The sequence below is a fragment of the Rhinolophus ferrumequinum genome, chromosome 24, assembly GCF_004115265.2.
Source record: "Rhinolophus ferrumequinum isolate MPI-CBG mRhiFer1 chromosome 24, mRhiFer1_v1.p, whole genome shotgun sequence".
In the NCBI taxonomy this organism is placed as follows: domain Eukaryota; kingdom Metazoa; phylum Chordata; class Mammalia; order Chiroptera; family Rhinolophidae; genus Rhinolophus; species Rhinolophus ferrumequinum.
The window spans coordinates 16,802,450-16,826,624 of record NC_046307.1 but is presented as its reverse complement, the minus strand read 5'-3'; the positions used below and the strand labels follow the sequence as shown (position 1 = coordinate 16,826,624).

General features: G+C 46.2%; 1 protein-coding gene across 7 annotated transcripts in view; it reads right to left on the bottom strand.

The window, feature by feature from the left end:
• The window catches only part of ARHGAP26 (Rho GTPase activating protein 26), a 399,917-nt gene extending 376,043 nt beyond the window's left edge, over window positions 1–23,874 (bottom strand). For 3 of the 7 annotated variants that reach the window (XM_033095952.1, XM_033095957.1, XM_033095958.1), the window contains exons 1-2: window positions 23,374–23,874; window positions 22,343–22,402 (exon numbers count right to left, since the gene is read on the bottom strand). In XM_033095952.1, coding sequence (XP_032951843.1) covers window positions 22,343–22,402; window positions 23,374–23,527 — 214 coding nt within the window. In that variant the 5' untranslated portion in view covers window positions 23,528–23,874. The remainder of the gene's footprint in view (window positions 1–22,342; window positions 22,403–23,373) is intronic. The other 4 variants (XM_033095953.1, XM_033095955.1, XM_033095954.1 and 1 more) reach the window with 3 other exon arrangements.
• Window positions 23,875–24,175: the final 301 nt, after the last annotated feature.

The window sequence follows — 24,175 nt, the reverse complement described above, 5'->3', positions numbered from 1 at the left end:
CTTTTATAATTGATTATGAGGCTTATAAAGGGTGCCTTCCCGTTTGTGCTACAAACACTGAAATGATTATTAAAACGTAACACCTTTTAAATGGGAAGGCATTGAGGAGCATGTATACTCTAATATTCAAAAGCTCTCTTCGTAAAGAAAAGAAAATGAGCCAACAGCCTTGTTGATTTAAGGGTCAGCTGTAAGTCCATTTCGTGTACGTGTGACGATTATGAAAGGAATCAATTCACAGCAGGTTAACTGGCCCAGCCAAGGAGATGTGGGCGTCCTTCTTGGCGCTACTTACGACACAGCAAGAGAAACGTTAGATTTCTCTTTTCTTCCTTGGCCTGATGAAAGTAAAGACAAAGAAATAGAGATCTAAGAAAGAAGACTGAGTACGGAGTGGGGCGGGGGGTGGGGGCGCAAAGAGGGGGCTGGCGACAGAATTAATCAACTCTTAGTTCTGCTTCTTGCTTTTTGCAACTCATCCTCTCTTGTGCTGCCCCAAAGACAGACTGGATTACCATCCAATCAGAGCGGTCGCACCGGAGCTGTCAAGGTACAATGTGAATTTCAAACAAAGTGAAATCTGAAGAGAACAGAGGGAGGCTTGAGGCTGGGAACACTGAGAGTTGCTTTCAGAACACAGAGTCATGTGGTTGAGCTGGGCTCCTTGAAAGGACCTGTGACATCATCCAACATGCACTGGGGCGTTTAGAGGGTGAGAAGTCCTATGACTGTCAAACAGAGTAATGGTGGGGGTGGGGGAGGGACGCCAAGGCCTTCAGGTCAGGTGCTCAGGGGAGGACCTTTGGCTGAGACGGGAAGCAGGAGGAGAAGGAGGCCACCACATGAAGATGTGGAGCAAAGGCATTCCAGAGGAACGGCCACGGGGAAGGGCCTAGGACGGGACAGTGTGCCGTGCGTCAGACGCGTGTGAGACCAGTGAAGCTTAAGCACAGAGGGAGACAGAGAATGAAGGGTCGGAGAGGAGATGGGCAACGAAGACAGGAGCCAGATCGTACAGAGCCACAGTAAGGAGTTCAACTGTCTCCTGAAGGTCATGCGAAGCCACTGGGAAATGTGGGGCCAGAGAGACACGAGAAGGTCCACGTTTTTTAAAATGTCAGTCTGCCTGCCATGTGGGGAGTGGACTCTACCTCACCAAGATCGCTACGGTTCTGGCTGGTCATGATTCCAGTAAGAACGGTTCTGCCTGTGAAAGCAGAAGGGGAAACACAAAGGGCAAAAATACAATCCAATACATGATGTATCCGTCAGGTAAGAGCCTCCACTCTCCATCACTCCATATCGTACTTTCTCTCCATCGTGGTAATTCTCACTAGATAAATATCCCGTTTACTGGCTTACTTCGCGCACTAAAATATAAGCTCCATGAGGGTCACAATCTGGTCTTGTTCAGAGACAATTCAGAAACACGCCCCTAATACCTAGAACAAGGCCCAGCATAGAGCTGGAGTCCACTGAATATTTGTTAACCGGGCTAACGAAGTAAAGACCCTCTCTTTGCTCCTACCCAGAAGAAACCAAATATCCTCCGTCCCCAAAGTCTGGATTCCTTTTTGAAGGCAATCTGCTTGTCACATGGGTGCTTAGGACTAAAATGACTCCAGAAACTCCGCAGACATAAGGAGAGAGGATCCCCTTGCCCTGGATCCACAAGAACCCAGCCGAGGGATGTTTGCAGAGGACCCCACGCACTGTTTTGCTCAGAACCACCGAAGCGCTCGAGTCGGCCTAGAGGCAGGAGAGATGGGCTTGGGGGAGTGGGGGGAAGTAGGGGACAATAAAACTACCAGCATCGGGCGCGAGGACAATTTATGACCAGAAGATGGACATCACTGTCCTCCACTTAACACCAACACTTACGGAAAAGGCAACTGTTTGTTCGTTACTGCTCAGGTACTTAGATCAGATGCAAGGACTCCGCGCTAGAAGTCAGCTGTCTGCTCCAGAAACAATGCTACTCAGCTCTAGTGGGTGACGCTGGGGTGGGGACGGGATGGGGACACTCGGCGGGGCTGTCACTTTTATCATGGTTTCTGACAAGTCAGCGTCCCCAACAGTCCTGAAGAGGCTGCAGAATCGTGTGACTGGATGTGTTTAAAACCAAGACACCTGGATTAAGTCCAATATAGTCCTGGCCTGAAGACGAGGCCCAGTCTATTTCTAGACAATCCCCAACACAAGGCTCCATCTCCAGTGAGGAAGCACAAAGACAATTTTTTAAATTTCTCTATTATTGCTACCTTACATAAGGTGAAAATAATTAGTCATTAGAATGGTGCCATTTGCTATGATTTTGTGCCAGGTGGTTTTCACACGCTCCTTCATTTAACCCTTACAACGCTCTCAAATGAGCACTATGGTTCCCATTTTATAAAGCTGGAAACTGAAGAGCGAAGGGACAGGGCTCACCAGCACCGCACAGTTAAGAGCAGAAGGATCGGCACTGGACCCAGGTTCGGATCCTGCCTGCAACACTTTTGAGTTGTATGCGCTCCTTTCACTTTCTCTGCTTCAGCTTTCCAGTCCCTAAACGGGGAGAGTAGTACGTGACACACTGTGGGGACAGTTCAATGATACAAAGTTTGTCAAAAACTTAAGAGTCTGACACACCAATGGTCAAATGGTGGGTAGACAGTCTATTACTATCATAATTCAAATACATGCACTATTACATCCAGCTCTCAACCTATGGGACTCTTCATTCTGCGGCTCTCTGATCTCTACTCTTCGTCTCCAGTCAGCAGGAAAAAGAAGGGAACAAGCAGAGAGGTGGGAGCTGAATCTTAAAGATGTAGAAATGTAAGAGCAGCCTAGGTAAATTTATCTTGAGGGGATACCAGTGGCATATCTATAAGGACATTCATTATAAATTGGTTAATGAGCATGGAGAGAGAGAGAGAGAGAGAGAGAGACAGAGACAGAGACAGAGAGAGAGAGAGAGAGAGAGACAGAGAGACAGAGAGAGAGAGAGAACAACCTAAATGGCCAAAAGTAGGTCGTTAGCTCATAAGGTCTTGACACAGCGTAACTGGACTATTACGTAACCACTAAAAGCAATCTTGGGGAGCGGTCACTGATCCATAGAGAGGATCATGACCAATTGAGTAGAAAAGTTTACAAAACCGAAACAACTACAACAGTCCCCCATATCTACAGTTTCACTTTCCTCGGTTTCAGTTACCTGCAGTCAATCACCGTCCAAACCTATTAAATGGAAAATTCCAGAAATAAACAATTCATAAGTTTTCAATTGCGCACCGTTCTGAGTAGCATGATGAAACCTCACACCTTCCCACTTCATCCCACCCAGGATGTGAGTCATCCCTTTGTCCAGAGGCGCCCAGCCCGTTCGTCCGAGAAGCCTTCTCAGTTATCAGATCAGTTATGAGACAAAGACACCACATTCACGTAACTTTTATTATAGTATATTTTTATCACCATTCTAGTTTATTATTAGCTATTGTTGTTAATCCTTACTGTGCCTAATAAATTAAACTCTATCATAAACTATATCATGTGTACAGGAAGAAATCATAGTACATGTAGGATTTGGTGCCACCCTGGTTTCAGGCATCCACTCGGGGTCTTGGGACATACCCCCTGAGGATGACGGGAAACTGCTGTTATCTCTAATCAATACTATTGGAGTAATTCGCATTTTCTTTCTTTAGTCATCTATAATTTCTAAATTTTCTCTAATGAACATGTATTACCTGTTAAATCAGGAGAAAAAAAACAAGCTTGTTTTTCGTTTGCTTGACTCTTTTGTATGACTAGCCTATGTGATGAGAACGACTGTGGAATATATACCTCAGAAAAAGGGAGAGGGGCGTCCTGCTATTTTACTGTTAATGGTTTTATGAACCATCGGGTTGGCAGCTTGAGGAACGGAGATGTAAGCCCATCTTATCCAGGTCCATTTAAATTTGTCCGAAATACATAATTTCTGGCGGTTCTAGGTGAAGTACTTGCAAAGACTCAGATTTCACTCCTCTTTCTCTGACCTATCCTAGATAGGTTTCTGGGTCCCTAACTGGCATTATAAATACATAATTATAACCGGAGCTGTTCAACTAACCCAAATAACATGCTCTCGTTCAGTGTCCCCAAATTCATCTTCTTGAAATACAACACTGGCCTACTTTCTTAAAGACAATTTTAATAGCATCCCTACTCCAATGATAAAAATGGGAAACTTGAGGCGTGCATCAGGTCCCATCAGAGAAGCAGAAAATAAACACCGAAATGCTCCCTGTCACAGCAGCTGCCACTTAGCAGGACGTCCTACATACACATGCTGGTGCTGAGCAAGTCCTTTCACTTCTGCAACATAACACAGGGTGTGCGACAGGAAAGGGGGACCCCAGACAGTGTTTTCTACGACACGGAACCACTCATAGCCCAGACTTCTTCCCGGATCTACAGATTCAGTCACCTCCAATCCGGAAGTCTTTTTAGCTATCATCCTAAAACTCCGGAAATCGGTTTCAGGTCATTCCCATTTACAAAAGGTTTTGCTTTTCCCACAATCAGGAGGTCAGAGATCAGCCACTTCTTTGGCCCTTTGGAAAGACAAGATGGTGGGGGGGGGGGGGGAGGGCAGACACAGGGGGAGGAGGAGAGCAGGGAAAGAGAAGGGAAAGAAAAAGGGGGGTAAGCGCATGAGAGAGAGAGAAAACAATATGGATGGTGGAGAACACGCCATCTACAGTCATCGACATAGAACAACACAAGTCCTAGGAAAGGACTTTCATGGTAAGACCTTGGACACCCCCAAACCATCGCTATTTCAACCATAAGAAACTTACTTCTTCATCAATAATCCCAAAAATAGTTAAAGCTGAAACCCCCCAAATGCCAACTATCCAAACCAGAGTATGACTGGACCTTTTTCCCTCTGTAGAAACAAAAGTTCCTCTGCTCTGCTGCAAACCATGAGTCTACCTGCGGGAAGTGGAGTTCTTCCTTCCCACCATCAGCAGGAAAGGATTCTGTCCACCGCAAGGCAAGATCAGCACCAAGAGAGATACAGGATACAAGAAGACCTAACGCAGAGACCTACACACACTCAGAAATGAGCGCAATGTGTCCCGTTGCACCAGCAAATCTGTCAAAAGGTGAACACATCCCGACACTGAAATGGCAGCGCTGTGGGGAGCTGCAAATTGTCTGGATGCAGTGAAGGAAAAGGACATGTCGCGTAACAAGATCAAGGGACAAAGCAGACAGGAGAGCTCCACACTTTGGGTCATGGGTTAAAAATCCTGAGAAAGTGGCTGCCTAGTGCTGGGGGACAGGAAGGATGGGGGATGACCACTAAAGAGTGCAGGGGTTTCTTTGGGGGGGGGTGGAATGTTCTAAAATTAATTGTAGAGATGCAAGAGACATTATGTGACTATCCTAAAAGTCACGAATCGTACAGGATAAATGAGTGAATCGTGTGGTATGTGCCTTCTACCTCAGGAGCTATTTTCAAAGAATCCTAAGGACCGACCTCCAAGGTCTCTGCCCACCACCGCCTAACCCCACGCTGGCACATTTGGGGAGCTCAGGAATATGATTGCTTGAGGTGGCACATTAAGAGACATGAGTCACCCTTTCCCTGCAGAACATTTCATAAGTGTCTCATTGAAGATTACCATCAAAAAACATTTCAATCTTCTTTCTTTAAGAGACTCAGTTCTCCAGATTGGAGGGCCGGGGAAGATGAGACCCCAGCATGCAGAACCCAGACTTGTGAAAACAAGCCCGGTGTTACATGCGCTTCATCTGGTGATCTTCTTCAGGCTTCGGCTCGGTGCTGCTCCCAGCACAAAACCCAAGCCGTGTTGTGTTGTCTTTTCATTGCAATATGGTGTGAAGTTATGCTGGCCAGGAGGGGTGGGGGAGACGAGAAGCAAGCCAAAGTCGTATCCCAAAAGACACTGAAGCCAAAACTCTCAGTTCCACTCCAATTTTCTATGCAGTGGAGCAGAGCTTCCCTGCTGGGGAACTGATTACAAGCCTGCTGGCCATGTAAAGAGGAAACAGGGTTTCTTTCCAGAAAGAGAACCATCTCCTTGCTCTAAATGGATCTGGCCACATAGTAGCTTGCTGACCTTGCACACTGAGCTCGGGGAGGCTTGGGCCCGAGGGCCAGGAGGTGGCTGCAAGCAAAGCTGTCTGGAGTCTCCCAGGCCTGGCCAGCAGGCCAGAGGCAGCGGGGCAAGGCCAGAGCGGCGCCAGGTACCAGGTACGAATGCGCAGGCACCCTCCCCGGGGCCTGCCTGGTCCCCATACTGCCCATAGCAGGAGTCGTGAAGATGACGACCTGCTGGCTAAGCAGCCTGAGGCAGGGTTTGCGACAAACATCTCAGTGCACTAGTCAGATACGAAGGCAAGAAACCGCTGTCTTTGGAAGAGCAGCCCACATTATTTCTTAAGAAGCAAACAACAGAGGGCAAAGCAGCACTGGTCTCCCTGTGGCCACAGCCCGGGGTCCCACCAGCAGCAGCTGTGGTCTGCTCTGTCACCCAGCCCTCCTCTGGTGACTGATATCATGACGAGATAAGGAGGAGCTGTTGCCAGAAATGAATTGCCTGAGGGCACCTGCCAGGCCTGCGCAGGAGGTCAGCGCTCTCTCTGGGTTTGGGGCACCTCACCCTCCGGGGGCCAGCCCGTCTCCCCTAGTCTCCCCCAGACACCCAGTGCCCCAGGCCCTCTTGCTGTGCAACAGCACAGCCAGCTCATTATGCTTCCTGAGTGTTTTCAAAGAAAAAAAATGTGCACTTTGACCCCAAATCACTTTAACCTTGACAAGAGCACCCAAGACTTCCTGTGGGAAAACGTTTGCCCTGTAACTGCCCACGAGCATGAAGTTTCCTATCGGCAGCTTCCCTACCCCCCAGGAAGGGTCCTGCCTCGCAGGCCAAGCTCATGGAACAACTGGATCCCACACGTGGAGCCACAGGCTGAGATGTACTCGTGCCCTTTTGAACCATTCCTCCCTCATTCCTTGACCTGCCACAATGGCTCCTTCCAGATCCTTGAGATCCCTGAGCACGAGGCCAGCCGTGCAGATTGAAGGGAACGAAGGATTTGACAAGGTTTGCGTAGAATCTCTATTGGCATATTGGGACTTCATGTGTGGTGCAAGGACCCCCTCCAGGCAAACCCTCTAGGGACCCTACAAGGAATGCAGATTTCTCGACCTCACCCCAGAGCTCATGCATCAGACTCTCCTGGGAGGGGGGCAGGGGCAGGAATCCACAGTTAGGGGAATTCTTATATACATTCACGTTTAGAAACCGCATTCTCACAAGGACAATCTGGAAATGACAATAGTGGCAGGTTACAATTATAGGGCCCTTGCCATGTACCTGGTTTACTCTGCTAATGAGCACACCTACAACTATCTCATTTATTCTTCACGATGCTACACCACAGATATTTATCATGCTTGTACTTTCACAGGTTTCTCCAGTTTCACCTCCAAAGGTCAAACCCCAAGGCCTTCGGGCAAGCCCCCACCCCAACTGGCCAGGATGAAACACCTCGTCCTACTAGGAGCAAAAGTCTCTCCAGCCCCTTCCACCCACCTCTGCTGAACCTTATTCCCCGGGACTTGCGCCTCCACCTCTTGTCACTCCATGCCAATGGTTCTGCAGCACCTTCGCTGCACATTAGAATCATCTGGGGAGATTTGAAACTCCTCCATTCCCAGGTGCAACCAGACACATGACATCAGAATGTCCGGGGCTGAGCCCCAGACTCCAGCGGTGATTTCAATGGGCAGCTGCGGCTGAGAAGCACAGCCTGGGCCCCCGGAGCGCCTGGTGAGACCCAGCCTACACCCGGACACTCACTGCTCTCCAGAGCGCAAGACCTGTGCTTCCCGCGCCTTAACCACATGTCTCACGGGAACAACTCGGCAAGGACAACCTGCCTTAGCTCCATACCCCCCATCACACACCACAGTTCTCCTCCTGTGGGACACAGTGCAGCCATCGCCCCAAGACCTGAGGCAGAAACTCTGGACACACCCCCGACTCCTGCCTTCTCTGTCCTCTGCTGACTACACGTTCCCTTCCTCACCCACACCAGCACGTTTCCTCAAAAATGCCACGGGAGGCTGCGTTCTCCTCTCCAGTTTTATGGGTGTTTGTTTGAATATTCAAATAATGATTCCACTGAGTAGGACAGATTTTCAGCAAAGTGCACTATCCCCTGCCACTCGCTCTGTGTACTCCCTGGCACACTGGCACCTACCCGCCACCTAGACCCTTGTCTGAGAAGCACACCATTCACCTGCCCTTCCTTTCCGGCGGGCACAGTGGCCAGACGATCCATCCTCTCCCACCCTTCTACCAGGGGACAGTGTTAAGCAGAGTGAAGCTCAAATCACTAGTGAAATACGGGATTATTTTAGGTGATACAATGACAACTACTTTTTAGTTTGATGATTATGACTTAATGATTATTCCAAGATATTTTAGAAAAAATATTGCTAACCACATGAAACCTATGATTTCAGAATGTTATAAAGCTCCCTTTTGAAATAAATGTATTTTTTTCCTTATTTTATACATTAGAATCAAAGGAGGAGGGTTACATGAAATCCATTGGTTGTAGATCAAGGGAGTGGGAGAAAGCAAAGCGGGGAAATCTCTGGGATTGGATAAAAAGGAAAATGGAGAGACACACACTTCCTCCACATGGGTGGGTACAGGATAGTCAACTGCTTTTCCCAGCACATGGAGATGGCATCTGGGGAACAAGATAACAATGAGGGATTCCGTAGCCCCCTGCTCTGGGGTGGTGGGTTGTGCCCCCTGAGGGGTCTGGAGAAAGAGAGCACTCTGACAACCCAAGGGTAAGTTACCTTAGATGCAAAAAGACGACAACAGCCTCACTTAAGGTCAAGGTTGACTTTTGTTAAGGAAGCTACAGTCCAAGGATGTGACTAGTGGTACAACTCGCGTTTAGTTGGGAATTTTTATGTTCACGCCATCCTATGTAGTTATTTCCAGTCTCCTGAGCTTGTCGGTTTAACATGTGGCCCCTTTTCCATCCACGGCGTCTGTGCATCTAAGATAACAGATCCTTGGAACATCAGAGTAACCTCCCTTTCCAGACCTCTCGGGGCACAAGCTCACACCAGAGCACAGACCCCAGAACCCCTCAATGCTACCTTGTCCCCGCACACCATCTCTACGCGCTGTAAACATGACCTTATTACCTACCCATCCTGCACCCAGCAGCGCAAAAGAAGTATGTGTCTTGTGTGACTTTTGAGCCAACCCCAGAGATTTCCCCACCCTGCACTCTCACCCGCTTGTCGACGAAAACCATCCAGCCTAAGAGAAAGCTTATGAGAGTTTATTTGAGCCAAACTGACGACAATTGCCGGGAAGCGAAATCTCAATAGATTAAGAAAATGCTCCATGAATGTAATTTTTAATAAGTACATTTTTTTCAAAATAAATAAACAGTGGTAAAGGTGGGGCAAAAATCAGAGGTGGTTTTAAATGACTGATTTGTAGAATCAGTGCCCCCTTGGGCTGGACAAGCCTTCGCCTGCCTTTCCCACAGTTCTCTGCTCCCTCTTTCAGAGACCCTTTGAAACTGCCCCCGACATCCCATTGTCCTGATTGTGGACTGTCTGCTTCCCCTGCTTGTCAAGACACAGAGCACCTAGAAGACAGCAGCTGTGCCTGCCCCAGCCCAGAAACCTACTATCAGAGGCCTTCCACCCCAACACGAGCTGTCACACACACTGGAACAGAGACCACACACGACAGGTGACATAACCCTGTCCTGCACTGGGGGAAGCTAAGCAGCCAGAAGAGAGATGGATGTCCGACAAAATGCCCTGCCCTCACCCCTCCCCAGAAATTCCATTGCCCAGAGAAGCGTCATTACAGGCAAGGTGCGCCCACGGGGCCAAGGCCACGATCTCCAGCCAGCAAAGGTCGGAAACTGCCCTCCTTTCACACCTGCCAAACTTCCTGAATAATGCACAGGCTCACCAAGATAAAAACGCACCAGCACCCTCACAACGAACACAAACAAGCTCTGGGGCCGTGAGTTCAAGTGATTCCTAGTACACTGTGTCTCGTTTTAGAGAAGGATGTTGTCGTGGCTTTTAATTCCAGAATCAACAATATATACAGACTGGGGAGTAGGAAATGGAGAAAACTCTAAGCTTTGTTTTACTACACAGGCCTCTCTGTAATAAACTCAATAGTGAGTTTCCTTCCTACTCTAAAATCGCGATTTATAAAATTCAGTCCATGCAGAACTTTTCAGAAACACTCCTGTGAGATATTTATCAAAATGGAAAAATGTACGTACTCTTCCTCCCAGCAGTTCCATTTTTAGAAATTCGTCTTAAAAGATCTACTCACTCACGTGCCCATGGCAGGTACCCCCAGGGTGTTCTGTTCGCAGCAGCATTGCTTGTAATGGTAAAAGGCTGGAAATCATCTAATTGTCTATTATTAGGGGGCTGGTTAAATAAACTGCTACATCCAGACAGTGGGATAAAAAGCAATGCTAAAACTGAGTTAGCTCTATATGTACCCGTGTAGAACAATATCTAAAATATACTAAAACTGTGTGATCTTGCAAATACATACAAAACCGTGCAGACGGCATGCTACCAAAGAATACATAAATATATTTGCTGACACATGCACAAATTGTATCTGAAAACTACGCAGGAGCTGGTAAAATGCTGCCACCAGTAGACCTAGCAATTAGGAGACAGGAGGAATGGAAAGGATACTCACACTCCATGTTGTCCCTTTGGAATTGTATGCCATTTACAGGTATCCCTCCTTAGATAAACTTTTAAAAAAGAAACACAGGTATGAAGTAAAAATGTCTTTTTAACTTTATTTTATTTGCTCAATTGATAATCATTCTCGACACCTGACCCACGAGTATAATAACAAGACATGCAGTCAGGAATCTGTTAAGGTTTTAGTTCTATCTGCTTGACAGTCTCAGTGTCACAGAAACTGCCTCAAGTCCAATTCAATCTGCCTGGAAATCTACCTAAGGTCTCAGAGGAGAAGCCAGTTCATATTTTCAGTGTTCACATTAGCCTGGAGTAAACTTAAAAGCACATCTGAGGGAAGATCAGATGAGCTTTGAAATCTACCTGTGGTGTCTTTCCAAACCACGTGAAATGGGGTTTGTGGTGGCTTTTGCTTTGTGGCAGCAGCAGGAGTCACAGCGTGCCTACTAGCTTCGCCCAGAGAAGCCAACTGGTTAACCAGGTTTGGTCCAGAATTCCTAAGCCCCTCAAACCTTTGTCTATCTGGCCCACCACCACCACCACCACCACCATCACCAGCCCCCACTCTAACCCCAGGAATCTCCTCTTTCTAAATATAGTAGGCCACTGCCCAGTCTCCACGCTCCGCCCTTTACAGCATTCTGGGCCTTCCAACAGAGGTGAAATGAGCCAGATGTAAACATACCCCGACAGCTGCTGGCCCACACTGCCAGGCTGTTTGCCTTACGATTTCCTCTGTTTCTCTACTCTGCATTTCTACGAACATGTGGAAACCTCAGTGATTCTAATTTATAAACACTCCTCTGGTCACTAATGCTGTTTTCTCACCCTAACAAATGTGATTTCCTCCTCAGTCCCTGGAATTTGAAGTTGGAATAGCCCATCAGATATGGGCTCGGCCCCATGACATCTCCCATTGTATCTGTAAGCACCAGCAGCTCAGAAAAGGTATCAGGAGGATTCAAGGACACAGCCAATTAATTGTAATCTCTCTCTCTCTCTGTCTCTCTGTCTCTCTGTCTCTCTCTCTCTCTCACACACACACACACACACACACACACACACACACACTTTTTCCTTGTACCCTCTGGTTCTTTCAGAATCCATGTCAGTGTCTAACAGAAGGGCCTGTTCTGTTAAGGATGCTTCCAATTTAAGCAAAAGGTAGAGCTTTACAAACATAATCTAACACACTCAAAAGAACAGCAGACAAATATCAACGGGCTGTAGGGATGTGAAGGACCTAAACAATAGACAGACGTCAAAGAGCTTGGAAAAATCGGAGGTTGGCAACAATTCCACTTTGAAGAATCGTTAAGGATTCTGGGAAGCTTTTATCCTATGGAAAGGCTGGGCCCCACACACAGAGGTGGGTATGCCAGTGATCACAGCAGTACTTCCTCTCCTCCTGAAAAACTGTGACAATCCAAGCATCCTTCAAGAGCAGACTGGGTAAATCGGCTACGGCATATTCACACAGTAGCACTCCCTGCGGTCATTAAAAAGAATCTATTACGTATATGTACTGACAGGGAAGATCTCTAAGACACAGCATTAACCAGAAGAGCAAACACAATAATTCATAGAGTAGCATCCCATTCATGGAATAAACAAATATGCTCAGAAAAAGGACAAGCAAAAAACATACTGGTGACAGTGGTTAACTCGGGAAGGGCGGGGCTTTACTCTGTATAGTCCCATACTCTGAGTCTTTTAGGCGAATGTGTTCATGAACGAGCTGCGTATTTTTTTGTCTTGGCACGAGATTAGGTCATTCATTCACACTGTTAATTTCCCTCTCCAAACCTAATCCTCCCCAAGTCTTCTTTACTTCAGAAAATAGCACCATCATTCACATAATTGCTCCAGCCACAAACACGCGACTCCTTCTCGACTTCTCTCCTTCCTCTCATCGTCCAAATCCACCGGAACAGCCGATGCCGGGGCTCTACTTGCAAAAAGATCCAGAGTCCGACCTCACCTCAGATGCGGCCTCGTACGTGACCTGCTGTCATGGCCTCCTCGCCTCCACTCTTGCCCCACTACACCTATTCCAGACACGGTTGCGCCACGACCTTAGCAACACAAGCAGGACCATGTCACAACCTCCCCTGGCTCCCATCACACTCAGAATAAAGCCCAGAGTCCTTTCGGGGACTCAAGGCCCCCATGACCTGGCTCCTGGATGCCCCACGACTCAGTTCCAACCACACTGGCCCCCCTGCTGGGCCTCCAACACCCCCTGCCTTCTCCCGCCTCACAACTTCTGCCCTGCTACTGCCCCCCAGGAGCCCTTACTCTAGTCTAGGGCTTGGAGTGCGTGGTGAGAGCCGAGCAGGGCTCCACATCTGTGAACGAAAGCTTTCCTTGGAGGGCAAAAATTATGTCATTTGAACTATCCTGGATTGTAATTCTAAAAATTAAGACTAGGGTCAGTCAGAAATTTAAATCTACAAACACCACTTTTGACTATAGGCTTTACATTGTCACCCCGCCCTTGGCTAACATTTAGAAATGCAACGGCCTTGACAGGAAACAAAGTCACCTTCATGGGTTTTTCCTCCATTAGCTCAGTGGTGGTAACAGTTCCTCCTGGACCCTTTCTCACTTTGTCCGTTCACAGGGTTTGTGGCCAGAATTAGCACATCCAGTCTGGAGCCTCTGCCCAGAGGGAGGCTGACTGGCCAAACGCGAGCAGAAACCTGAACCTCAGACTCCTAAGAACCACCTTCCTAAGCCCTGGGATCCTGAAGCTGACCAGTCAAAGGCTTCTGAGGATGCAGCAGAGGGAAGCAAAAATTCCCCAAATGGGGAGAAAATATACTGAGTGCTGTTCACTTAACCATCAAAAGTTTTATAGGACAAAATAAAGGGGGAAAACATCCAAGATAGAAAATACTGCCCAACAAAAAGATCTGAATAGACATTTCAGCAAAGGAAATGCACCGAGGGCACATGAAAAGATGCTCCACGTCATTGTCATCAGGGAAACGCAAATTAAAACCACAGTGAGGTACCACTCACACCCACGAGGATGGCTGTAACCAAAAAGACAGATAAGAAGTAGGGCTGGTAACGACATGAAGAAACTGGAACCCTAGTACATTGCTGGTGGGAATTTAAAATTATGCTTCTACTGTGGAAAAGTTTGGCAGGCTTTTTTAAAAATTAACTAAGCGTACGTTAACTATACAACGAGCAATTCTACTCTGAGATAAGAAATACAAAATGAAAACATGTCCTCACAAAGACATGTATACAAATGTTCACTGTAGCATTATTCAAAAACTAGGAACGACCCCAATGTCCATCAGTTGGTGAATGGATAAACAAAGTAGGAATTACAAAATGGAATAGTCTTCAGCAATAAAAAGGAAACCATTGATACACACTACAGCATGGATAAATCTAAAAACACTACGCTAAGTGAAAGCAGCAAGGTGCAAAAGACCACATATAATATGATTGCATTTAGCTTAAGTTTTCAGAAAAGACAAATCTGTAGACTCTATTGGGGGTGGCCGGTTAGCTCAGTTGGTTAGAGCGTGGTGCTAATAACACCAAGGTTGCTGGTTTGATCCCCGCATGGGCCACTGTGAGCTGTGCCCTCCTTAAAGATAGAAATCTATAGAATACTTCTAACTTTTTGAAGTATTCTTTGGGAGGATTTCCTGAGGTTAGACTTATTCCACTGTCCCATTCATTCAGTCAAACGTTATTGAGCACCAAACAAGTGCCGGGGCTCTGCCCGGTCCCTGGAGGCGGAGGGAAGCAACACAGTCACAGAAAGGCTCTCGTGGGACTCACGTCAAGCTGGGGGAGGCAGGCAAAAATAAGCCAACACATAAGTGAGCAAAACAACCTGAGCTGTCGGTACGTGCCGAGAAGAAAACACGACTGGAGGATATGGTACACACTGACGAGCAGGTGGGGTGGCAGTTCAGCCGGGCAACCTTGGAAGGCCCTTCTGAGCACACCTTTGATGGAGGCTGAGAGGACGAGAAGCAGCCAACTGTGCAAAGAAAAGTCTGGAGCTACATCTTTCAAGTGGAGGGGAGAGCAAGCGCTAATGCCCTGGGGTAAAAAGGAATTTGCCCTGTCTGAGCAACAAGAAAGTGGCGGTGTTGCCAGAACGTGGCGTGGGGGCACCTGTGAATATGGTGACCTGTCACTCCTTACACAGCAAAAGGAATTGTTCATTGACTTTGAGAGCCTCCAAAGGGCCAGGTGGGCCTAATCTATCACAGAAGGCCCTTTAAAATTGGGGAGTTCTCTGGCTGCTGGAAAAGAGAAAATCAGAGGCTCAAGTGAGCATTCAGGACTCAATGCCATTGCTGGTTTTGAAGATGGAGGAACCACAGAGAAGGAATGAAGGCCTGTGGCAGTCTCTTAGAAACAGGCAGTGGCCACTGCTGACAGCTGGCAAGAGAACGGGGACCTCCAACAACAGCGGCAAGGAAATGGGTTCTGTCCACAACTAAAAGGAGCTGGAAGGAAGATTCTTCCCCAGAGCCTCCAGATAAAAGCTGACACCCTGATTTCATCCTCGTGAGCCCAAAGCAGAGAAACCCAGTTCTTCCATTCCTAGATTTCCAACCTATAGTCCTGGGAGTAATAAATGCTTGCTGTTCATTCACCTTTCAAAAAAGAAAAAAGAAACAAATTAGTGGTTGTCTGAGGCTTGAGGTGAGAATGAAGAATGTCTTTTTGGGGTGATGGAAATGTTCTAAAACTGGATTGGGGTAATGGTTGCATAACTGTAAAACCACCACATTGTACACTTGAAACTAGTTAATTTATCATTCCATAAAGCTTAAAAAAAAAAAAGAAAAAAAGCTCCCTGAAAATATGCTGACCTGAAACAAATGGCTACTTTGAAAGGAATAAGCATAAACGTAATATTCCTGAGAGAGACACCCATGATAAATCATTATATCAATTCCAAGTGCTAGTACTCATTCTGAGGGGGAAAAGAGATGGACAGGAAAAAAATACCTTTTTATAATTTAAAGGAGAAAGAATAGTCTTTCTTAATGATAGTTGATGGTAATTAAAACTTAACAAATAAGATATTCCACCATAAAATGGAATGAAATTCTGACACATGCTACATGGATGAACCTTGAAGACATTATGCTAAGTAAAATAAACCAGACACAAAGGACAAATCCTGGGTTGTTTCATAAATATGAGGTACTTAGAGTAGTTAAATTCATGCAGGCAGAAAGTAGAGTAGAGGCTACCAGGTACTAGGGGGAGAGAATAATGGGGAGTCACTGTTTAATGGGTATAGAGTTTCAGCTTGGGACGATGAAAAAGTTCTGGAAAGAGATGGTATTGATGGTTACACAACATTGTGAGTCTACTGAATGCCACTGAATTGTGCACTTAAAAATGGCTTAAGTGGTCAATTTTGTTATGTATATTTTACCACAGTAAAAAAATAAAATAAAATAGATAAGACAACTCAAACGACCCAACTTAAAAAAATGGGCAAAAGATCTGAATAGACACCTCACAAAAGAAGATGTACAGATGGCAAATAAGCAAATAAAAATATGCTCAACAACATGTTAGCAGGAAATTACAAATTTAAAAAAACAGTGAGATCCCACTGCACGCCTACTAGAATGGCGAAATCTAAAATACAGACAACACCAAGTGCTGCTGAGGATGTGGAGCAACAGGAACGCTCATCGCTGCTGCCGAGAATGTAAAATGGTACAACCACTTTGGAAGACAGTTTGACAGTTTCTTACAAAACGAAACACGCTCTTTACCAGATGATCCAGCAATTGGTGTTTACCCAAAAGAGCTGAAAACTTATGTCCACACATAAACCTGCACATAGATGTTTATAGCGGTTTTCTTCAGAATTGCCAACGCTTGGAAGCGACCAAGATGTCCTTCGATAGATGGATGGATACATTCACGTGGTACATCCAGACAATGGACTATTAGTCAGTGATTTAAAAAACACGAGCTATCAGTCACAAAAAGAATGGAGGAGCCTTAAATGCATATTGCTAAACGAAAGAAGCCAATCTGAAAAGGCTGCATACTGTATGATTCCAATTACATGACCTTCTGGAAAAGGCAAAACTAGGGAAACAGTAAAAAGGTCAGTGGTTGCCCAGGAAGGGGCACAGGGAATGAATAAGTGGAGCACGGGGATTTTTTAGGGCAGTGAAGCTATTTATTCTCTATGATCCTATAATGGCCAATACATTTGCAATTACACATTTGTCAAAGCCCATAGTATGTATAACGCAAAGAGTGAACCCTGATGTAATCTATGGACTTAATTAATAACATTGTATCACTGCTGTAAAAAATGTACCACACTAATGCACAATGTTAATAATAAAGAGGAATAGGCGTGAGGGGCTATATGGGTTCTATAAACCTTAAACTGCTTTAAAAATAAAGTCTATTAATTATTTTAAAACGGGGGTGGGGTTGGAAGGGAGCTTAAGCCTCCTCAGTCAGTGGGTTGAGAACTACAGACTAGATGCAATTTATTCAATCCAATCGAAAGCAGAATGGATTAAAGTGGAAGGACATTTTTTAAAAGCCAATGTTATATAAAAACTATAAAATCTTGTTTGGATTTAATTTGCGGCTGTTTATATTTGTATGAGTAATATTCCAAATGTCAGTGTTGCAAATTATCACCGTTTACAAATAATTAGGAAATGCCTTTTTTTCTTCTCTTTTATTTGCAAGGTGCTAAAGCAAAGCAAAGGAACTGGGGAAAATGTTTTGCTAACTCCATACCCATTTTTTCTATTAGGATTTTGTGAGTAATATAATTACTCCCAAACAAAGCAGGTTGGCACTGACCATGCTTTGGGAGTTTATGTCATTCAGAAAGAGCTCATCTCGCTATTGCAAAAAGCCTGTATCAATTCCTAAAGAAGTACAAAAGGGTGACATGTTTTAAGCACACAACTCTTGGTGTCGATTTTTTTACTCGTTTTAATGAGCAAAGAGATTGAACCAAATCACATCCAGAAACAGGTTTTTGGCCTCCCTGCTCAATGCTTTATTACCTGATTAGTAGATAATCACCTCTAGTTATAAAATAAATTACCCATGGGGATATGATGTACAGCATGGTGACTGCAGTTAATAATACTATAATGTATATTCGAAAGCTGCTAAGAGAGTAAATCTGAAATGTTTTCATCACAAGAAAAAAATTTGTAACTGGTGGTGATGGATATTAACTAGACTTACTGTAGTGGTCATCTCACAATATATACAAATATTGAATCATATTTTGTTTTATGTTGTACACCTGAAATAATATGTCACTTATGTCTCAATAAAAAAATTGCAATCAAAAAAGAAATACATGCTATAAAAATGCATTTTTTACAAATATAAAAAAGAGAGAGAGAATCATTGGTAATCACTCAGTGCTACCCCACAGAGAAACTCTATTGCTTCACAAGCCAAGAGATAGTCAGACACCCTCATTCGTCCCTGTAGCCTACAATCCTATGATGGAGAGAGAAACACAAAACTTCAGAGCACCATACAAAATCTCAGCTATTCTTCACTACCCAGGACTCAGAGTTTGAAAAACAACTGGGATGGGAAAATAGGCTCACTTAATCTGGCACCTGCTGCATGTTTCTCCTTTCTAACGTCTGGATCTATGAAGATTTTGTATCTTCACTGCCAGCGTGTTGAATGAAGCACCGAAGGGTAATGTTCCGGAGAAGCCCCTGGAGCCCACTGCCAGGCCCAAAACTTGGTTGCACAACTTCCTAGCTGTGTGACCTCAGACAAGTTACCCCAATGCAGAAAAATAAGACTATCCATCTCACAGGATGGTGGTAAGGATTAATGAGACAATGTGAGCACTCAGCATAGAACTGGGCACTTGGTAAGTACTCAATAAACAAGAGCAGTTGGCATTATCATTCGACTACTTTCCATTAAAATTCACTATGGTTGCCTTGGGGACGTGATGCAGGTCAGAGATCTCAGAATTATTAACTGCCAAGAACGCAATGAAAAAGGCGTGTCATCTTTCCAGTCTCATGAAAACTATGGGCTCAACTAGAAAAATACAAATACATTCACTTCATTTTGTGGGGGGTGGGGAGGGAAGGGTCCCCCAGAAGAACACCTAACCCCAGTATCACACACCCTGTCCCAACTTAACTACGTAAAAGCTCACTGAGAGAAGGGACTGGATGCTTAGTCTTGTTTTGGTAATCTCTGCATCCATCAAAGTACCATGAACTAGAATGAAGCCATTCCCGTCTTGTGATTTGGAAACACAAAAGCACACCTGGGCTTCTCTGGACCCTGGGACACATTCAGTCTTTGGGACCTCACCTCCCCCTGAAGAAGAGCAACTTATGGAATTCCAATCAAGAACTCTGTGCCTCAAGTTGGTCACCACTATCTAGGAGAAAATTATTTCAATTGCACTTCTGATGTCCAGATCAGGCAAATCTATACAGACAGAAAATACGTGAGTGGCCGATTCAAGCTTGGAGATGGGGTGGGGAAGAGCAGTTGGGAGAAAATGGGGAATGACTGCTAAAGGGAATGGGGTTTCTTTTGGGGGTGATGAAACTGTTCTAAGATTGACTGTGGTGATGGTTGCACAACACTATGAATGTACTAAAAATCACTGAATTGGATGCTTTAAATGAGTGAACTGTATGGTAAGGCAAATTATATCTCAATAAAGTTGATATTTTAAAATTTGTATTTCTGCCCCACCCCTCCCACCTTAGACTATCAGGAAAAAGATACTCTGTCTCAGAAAGCAGCTGTCAAATTTAAAAGGGCATATCCCCAGCAACAAGTCCATAAACCAACTGTCAAAATGGAAAGAAACACAGTTCCTGAAAACCCTAACCACTCCTCAAAACCAACAGCCTGATTCACTTTCATTGCTATGAAACCACATTTGCTTTGCCATTAAGTCCATGAGACAGGCACACATGAAGTCCAGTGCATTCTGCAAGCTTTTCCTACAAGGCAGAGAGGCAGCCCGCCCAGCCACTGAGGCGGGAAGTTAATCTTGCAAGAAGACTGAAAATTTAAACGGCCAGATGTTATTAGAAATAGCAAAGATGTTAGGAGACTTTTTTTTTCTTTTTAACTTGTGATGCTTCTTTTAGTATAGCCATGACTTTGTATTATACAAACAGGTTACCAGGATTCTTCCCAACAATGGTTAATACATACACAACTGGGTTAAGTTACCAAAAACTGGCATGAAGGAAGCCTCGGCCTAACTTAACCTTACACCCAAACCAAACCAAAAATTGTCCTTCTGCTCTTAAGTGACTTTTGCTCCAAGTCTTGACAACCCTGAATGCTGGGAAAGGATAACAACTACCATTGATTGAGCAGCTATTACCAGGCTCAGAACTAAAGTACCTTCCTCACACACAGTGTTTCACAACTACCCTAGGAGGTCTGTGTAGCTCTTCCCATATTACACAGGAGGAACTCAGGCTTAGTGACTTGCCCAGAGTCGACCAGTACGTGATGGGGTCAAGATTCAAACCCAGGAAATCCTAAAACTCTAAATTCTGTAGGTCTGAACTTCATCGCCATCCTCTTATTGTCTCCACAAAAAGAAAGAGACTTAAATACATAGAATCTTCTTCACTGAGACACTGATTAATCAGGTCGAGGAAAGAGTCCTGGGCGAATAAGTGTCCATAGAAAAGGCCTGGACAAATCAGCACAGAAAAAATGTGACTGGGAGTCTCAAAGGCACTACCCCACATCAAATAACTAACTCCAAAATCAGGATTTTAAAAAAAATGTAGGTCCTAAATTATTTTATTGCTTATCGTCTGTGTCCAGACCAGAGGTGTGGACTCCAGGGAAAGACTTCAAGGGGTTCATTTTTATGGAGTCCATAGTGTTTATCAAATTTCCAAGGCGATTCAAGAGACAAGTGACCTAGATGACCGTTTTGCTTCAGGATTAAGTGCGCAGGCTTTGGAATCAGACAATTTGGGCTTAAATACACTTAACTGCTGTGTCGCCTTAGGCAGGTTACTGACCTCTCTGATCCTCACTCATAAAGTGGAAGTAGTTATAACAGTGATGTAGCTGAACTATGGCAATCCCCAGAGGCCAGTTTTACTGCCTCAGATTAACACACAAATGAAACCTAAACCCAAAGATCTGTAAATACCAAGTATAAAAAAAAATTTTTAGAGCTGGAAGAGACTGTAAATCATCTAAACCAGTGTTACTTGTATAATTATGTATTTACTTTTAAAAACATTTGCTTTACATTTACAGTAGTGATAAGGATCGTTTGAAGAAAAACAGTACACAAATACTAACATAGTAGTATACAATGTAGCAAGCACCTAACAATAATGGAACGCCTGAAGTCTGGGAACTAGTACTTAATCAAATATATCCTCTTTATTTTAAGAGGTCACGTTTAAGTAGCAGTATTAGTATAAGAGTATAGTTAGTAGTAGAGTTGGATATACAGAAATCAGAATTTCTAGTTCCACGTAAGTCTTCCCCCAAGGTATAGGGCTGGTCCATTCCATTAGACGACTTCAGTAACTCTTAAACCCTATCACTGCATTGTTTCCTTCTACTCAAAGAATTCTTACCCTTCCCCCCAAAAAAACAGTAGCAGGCAAATAAATTGCTAGTCACGCACATGCACCCTCTTCAGATTCAAGGCCAAGATACAAAATGCAAGTCCAAATTCCAACAGGCCTGGTCCGGGGGGTCCATTCTGGGCTAGTGGGATGGGGCAGGATTAAGAACTCTACATCAGCAGGACCTCCATCTCGGGCTCAGACCCACATGGGGGTTCAAAACTAAGCCCCACTGCTAGGATTATGTGGCTATGGGTTAGTGATTCCCCCAAACCTGTTCTGTCATTTGTAAAATGAATAATAGCTCATGAGATTATTCACAGGTGGAGCAGTACCCGGCATGGACTAAGTCTGTAGCCACAAGGGCAGCAGAATTATTCCCCACTACATTCTCGGTGCCCAGCACATAGCAGGCACTCCATACATTCGCTAAATAAAGCAGAGGCCCAATTGAAGCCAGCCTGAGATTCAATCAAACTTCGGGAGCCCAACCTATAAATGGGGTCAAGAATTCCCTAAACCAAAGAAGGTCCTGATCATTGACAAAGGAAGAGTCTTTTCTCACAATTCTATGATTAATTCACCCCTTAAAGATTGGCACCTGCTGTCCTGTGGTTCCATTGTCTCCCTCTTCATTTTTAGAAATAACAGGCTCACAAAATGACATCTCAGGCTGTTGACTTCTGTTAAGTCTTCTTTAAAAGAGGCCTGGGAACAATTCTCACAGCTAGGTCCCTACTCTGCCAACACAACCTTTCTTGGCTAAAAGGTATCACCTATTAAGAAATCCATCACAGAGACAGGAAAAGAAAAGTCAAAGACAATTCCACACTCTGTCTTCACCTTATTCCTGATTCTCAAAACTCAAAGATGGGCTGAACTATTTTTAAATTGGTAGACTGAAAAGGAACCAAAAAAACGATCTTACAATCCAAGGCACTCATCCCCAGAGCACTCTTGTTTGGCCGGAAGGAGAAACTCTCTGGCTCTGCAAAAGTCAAGGGAAAAAAATCATACACTGAATGCAAATTTCATCTCTCTCCTACCAAAAGGAATAAGCAAAAATGGTTTTTTCAAAATGTTACAGAATCTTGAAGGATGAGTTTAAACTTCTCTTTTCTAAGCGAGGACCGAAGACATTCCTTCTCAGATCTTTGAATTTTCAAGGATAACAGGAGAGTTAAAAAGGAGAGGAAGGGAAAGGAAGAGAGTCAGGATATATTCATTCTATTTTTAAACCCTCGCCCACAGTTTTAGAGTAAAGAACACTCGGATTCTCTAGTCCCACCCCTATCAGCTTCTGCTAAACACAAGAATCAGAACCTGCACACGTACGTGGCCCTGATTCCAGATTGGGGAGTACTGGCTGCCAATACTCCAAAGAATCGCTAGCTAACCAACCTTTCCTCCCAGTCCTTCTCTGGGTGGCGCCTGTGCCTTTCGGAGAACCTGCGGCCCTGAGCAGGCTGGAGCTGCGTACAGGGAGCGAAGCAGTGCAAGCCGCCTTTTCCCGAGGGAAGGCAAGCGCCCCCTTGGCAGGGAACAGGCCAGTCCCACGGCTGGACACCCAGGGTGAGCAACTCTTCCCCAAGGGAGCTGGAGTCGTGGATGCGATGGGAATTCCCAACAGGATGTGGCACACCTGGCACGAGAGCCCCACTCCCGGACACCTGTGTGCCGCGCTCATCCACCATGGTGACCCAGAGCACCACTTGCGCTCGGTCACCTCCGGGCCATCCCGGAACGCAAACGGCTGGGAGACGGGTCTCTTTCCTCAACGGATTGTGGCTGTCTCGCCCATTTTACGTATCCCTCCTTCCTCATTACAAGCATCTACGCCCATCCCTCAGTGCCCCGAGGACAGAAAAGCAGCCCGGCGCACGGACGCCCAGGGGAGTGCCGTCCGACAGCCCCTCCCGCCCCGGGGCCTCGTCCCCGCCGGGCTCGGGGGGCACTCACTCTTGAGCGCGCTGACGAGAGACTTCCCGTCCTTGATGAGCTCCTTGATGAATTTGTTGGTCTTGTCCAGCTCCGCTTCGTGTGACTTGAGCGTCTCTCGGAAGTGCGGGCTGTCCAGACAGCAGTCGCTGAATTCCAGAGCAGGGAGCCCCATGGTGCCCGCGGCGCCCAGCCGGGGGGGCGCGCCTCCCCCGGGGCCCGGGCGGCCCGCAGCCCCGAGTACGCACGCAGTGGGACCGGGGCTGGCACCCTGACGGCCGTCGGCTCCACAGGTGTGGCGCCGGCTCGCCCTCCGCTCAGTGTCCGCCTGCGCGCGTGAGTCCTGAACCGAGCCGGGACCCGGCTGCTGGGCGGCGCGCTACGGAGCGGCGGACCTACAGCGGCGCCGGGAAGCGAGCGAGCGGGCGAGCTAGTGCGGCCGCCGCCTCCCCGCCTCTTTCGCTTGTTCGCTCTCCAGCAGCCTCGAGCGCCCTCTCACAGCAGCCTCAGCCGCCCCGCCGGCGTCCGGGCCGCTCGAACCTGCTAGCGATGACCTAATCCCAGCCGGACCAATCAGCGTGCCCGCCTCAGCCCGACCCCCCGAACCTCCCAAGACGCTCGGCCCTTCCGCGGCTTTGACCCAATCAGAGAGGCCTGGAGGCGGGGCCTGAGGCAGAGGGCGGGGCCCACGCCACCGCCTAGGGCCGCAGCACAAGCTCCGCCCCCTCCCGCCCGCGCGGTGTGCAGACCTAGAGCTTTGGAGGCAATCGCTGCGGTGCTTGGGCCCTGATCACCTACGATCTTGCCCGCCTGATGTGGTCCC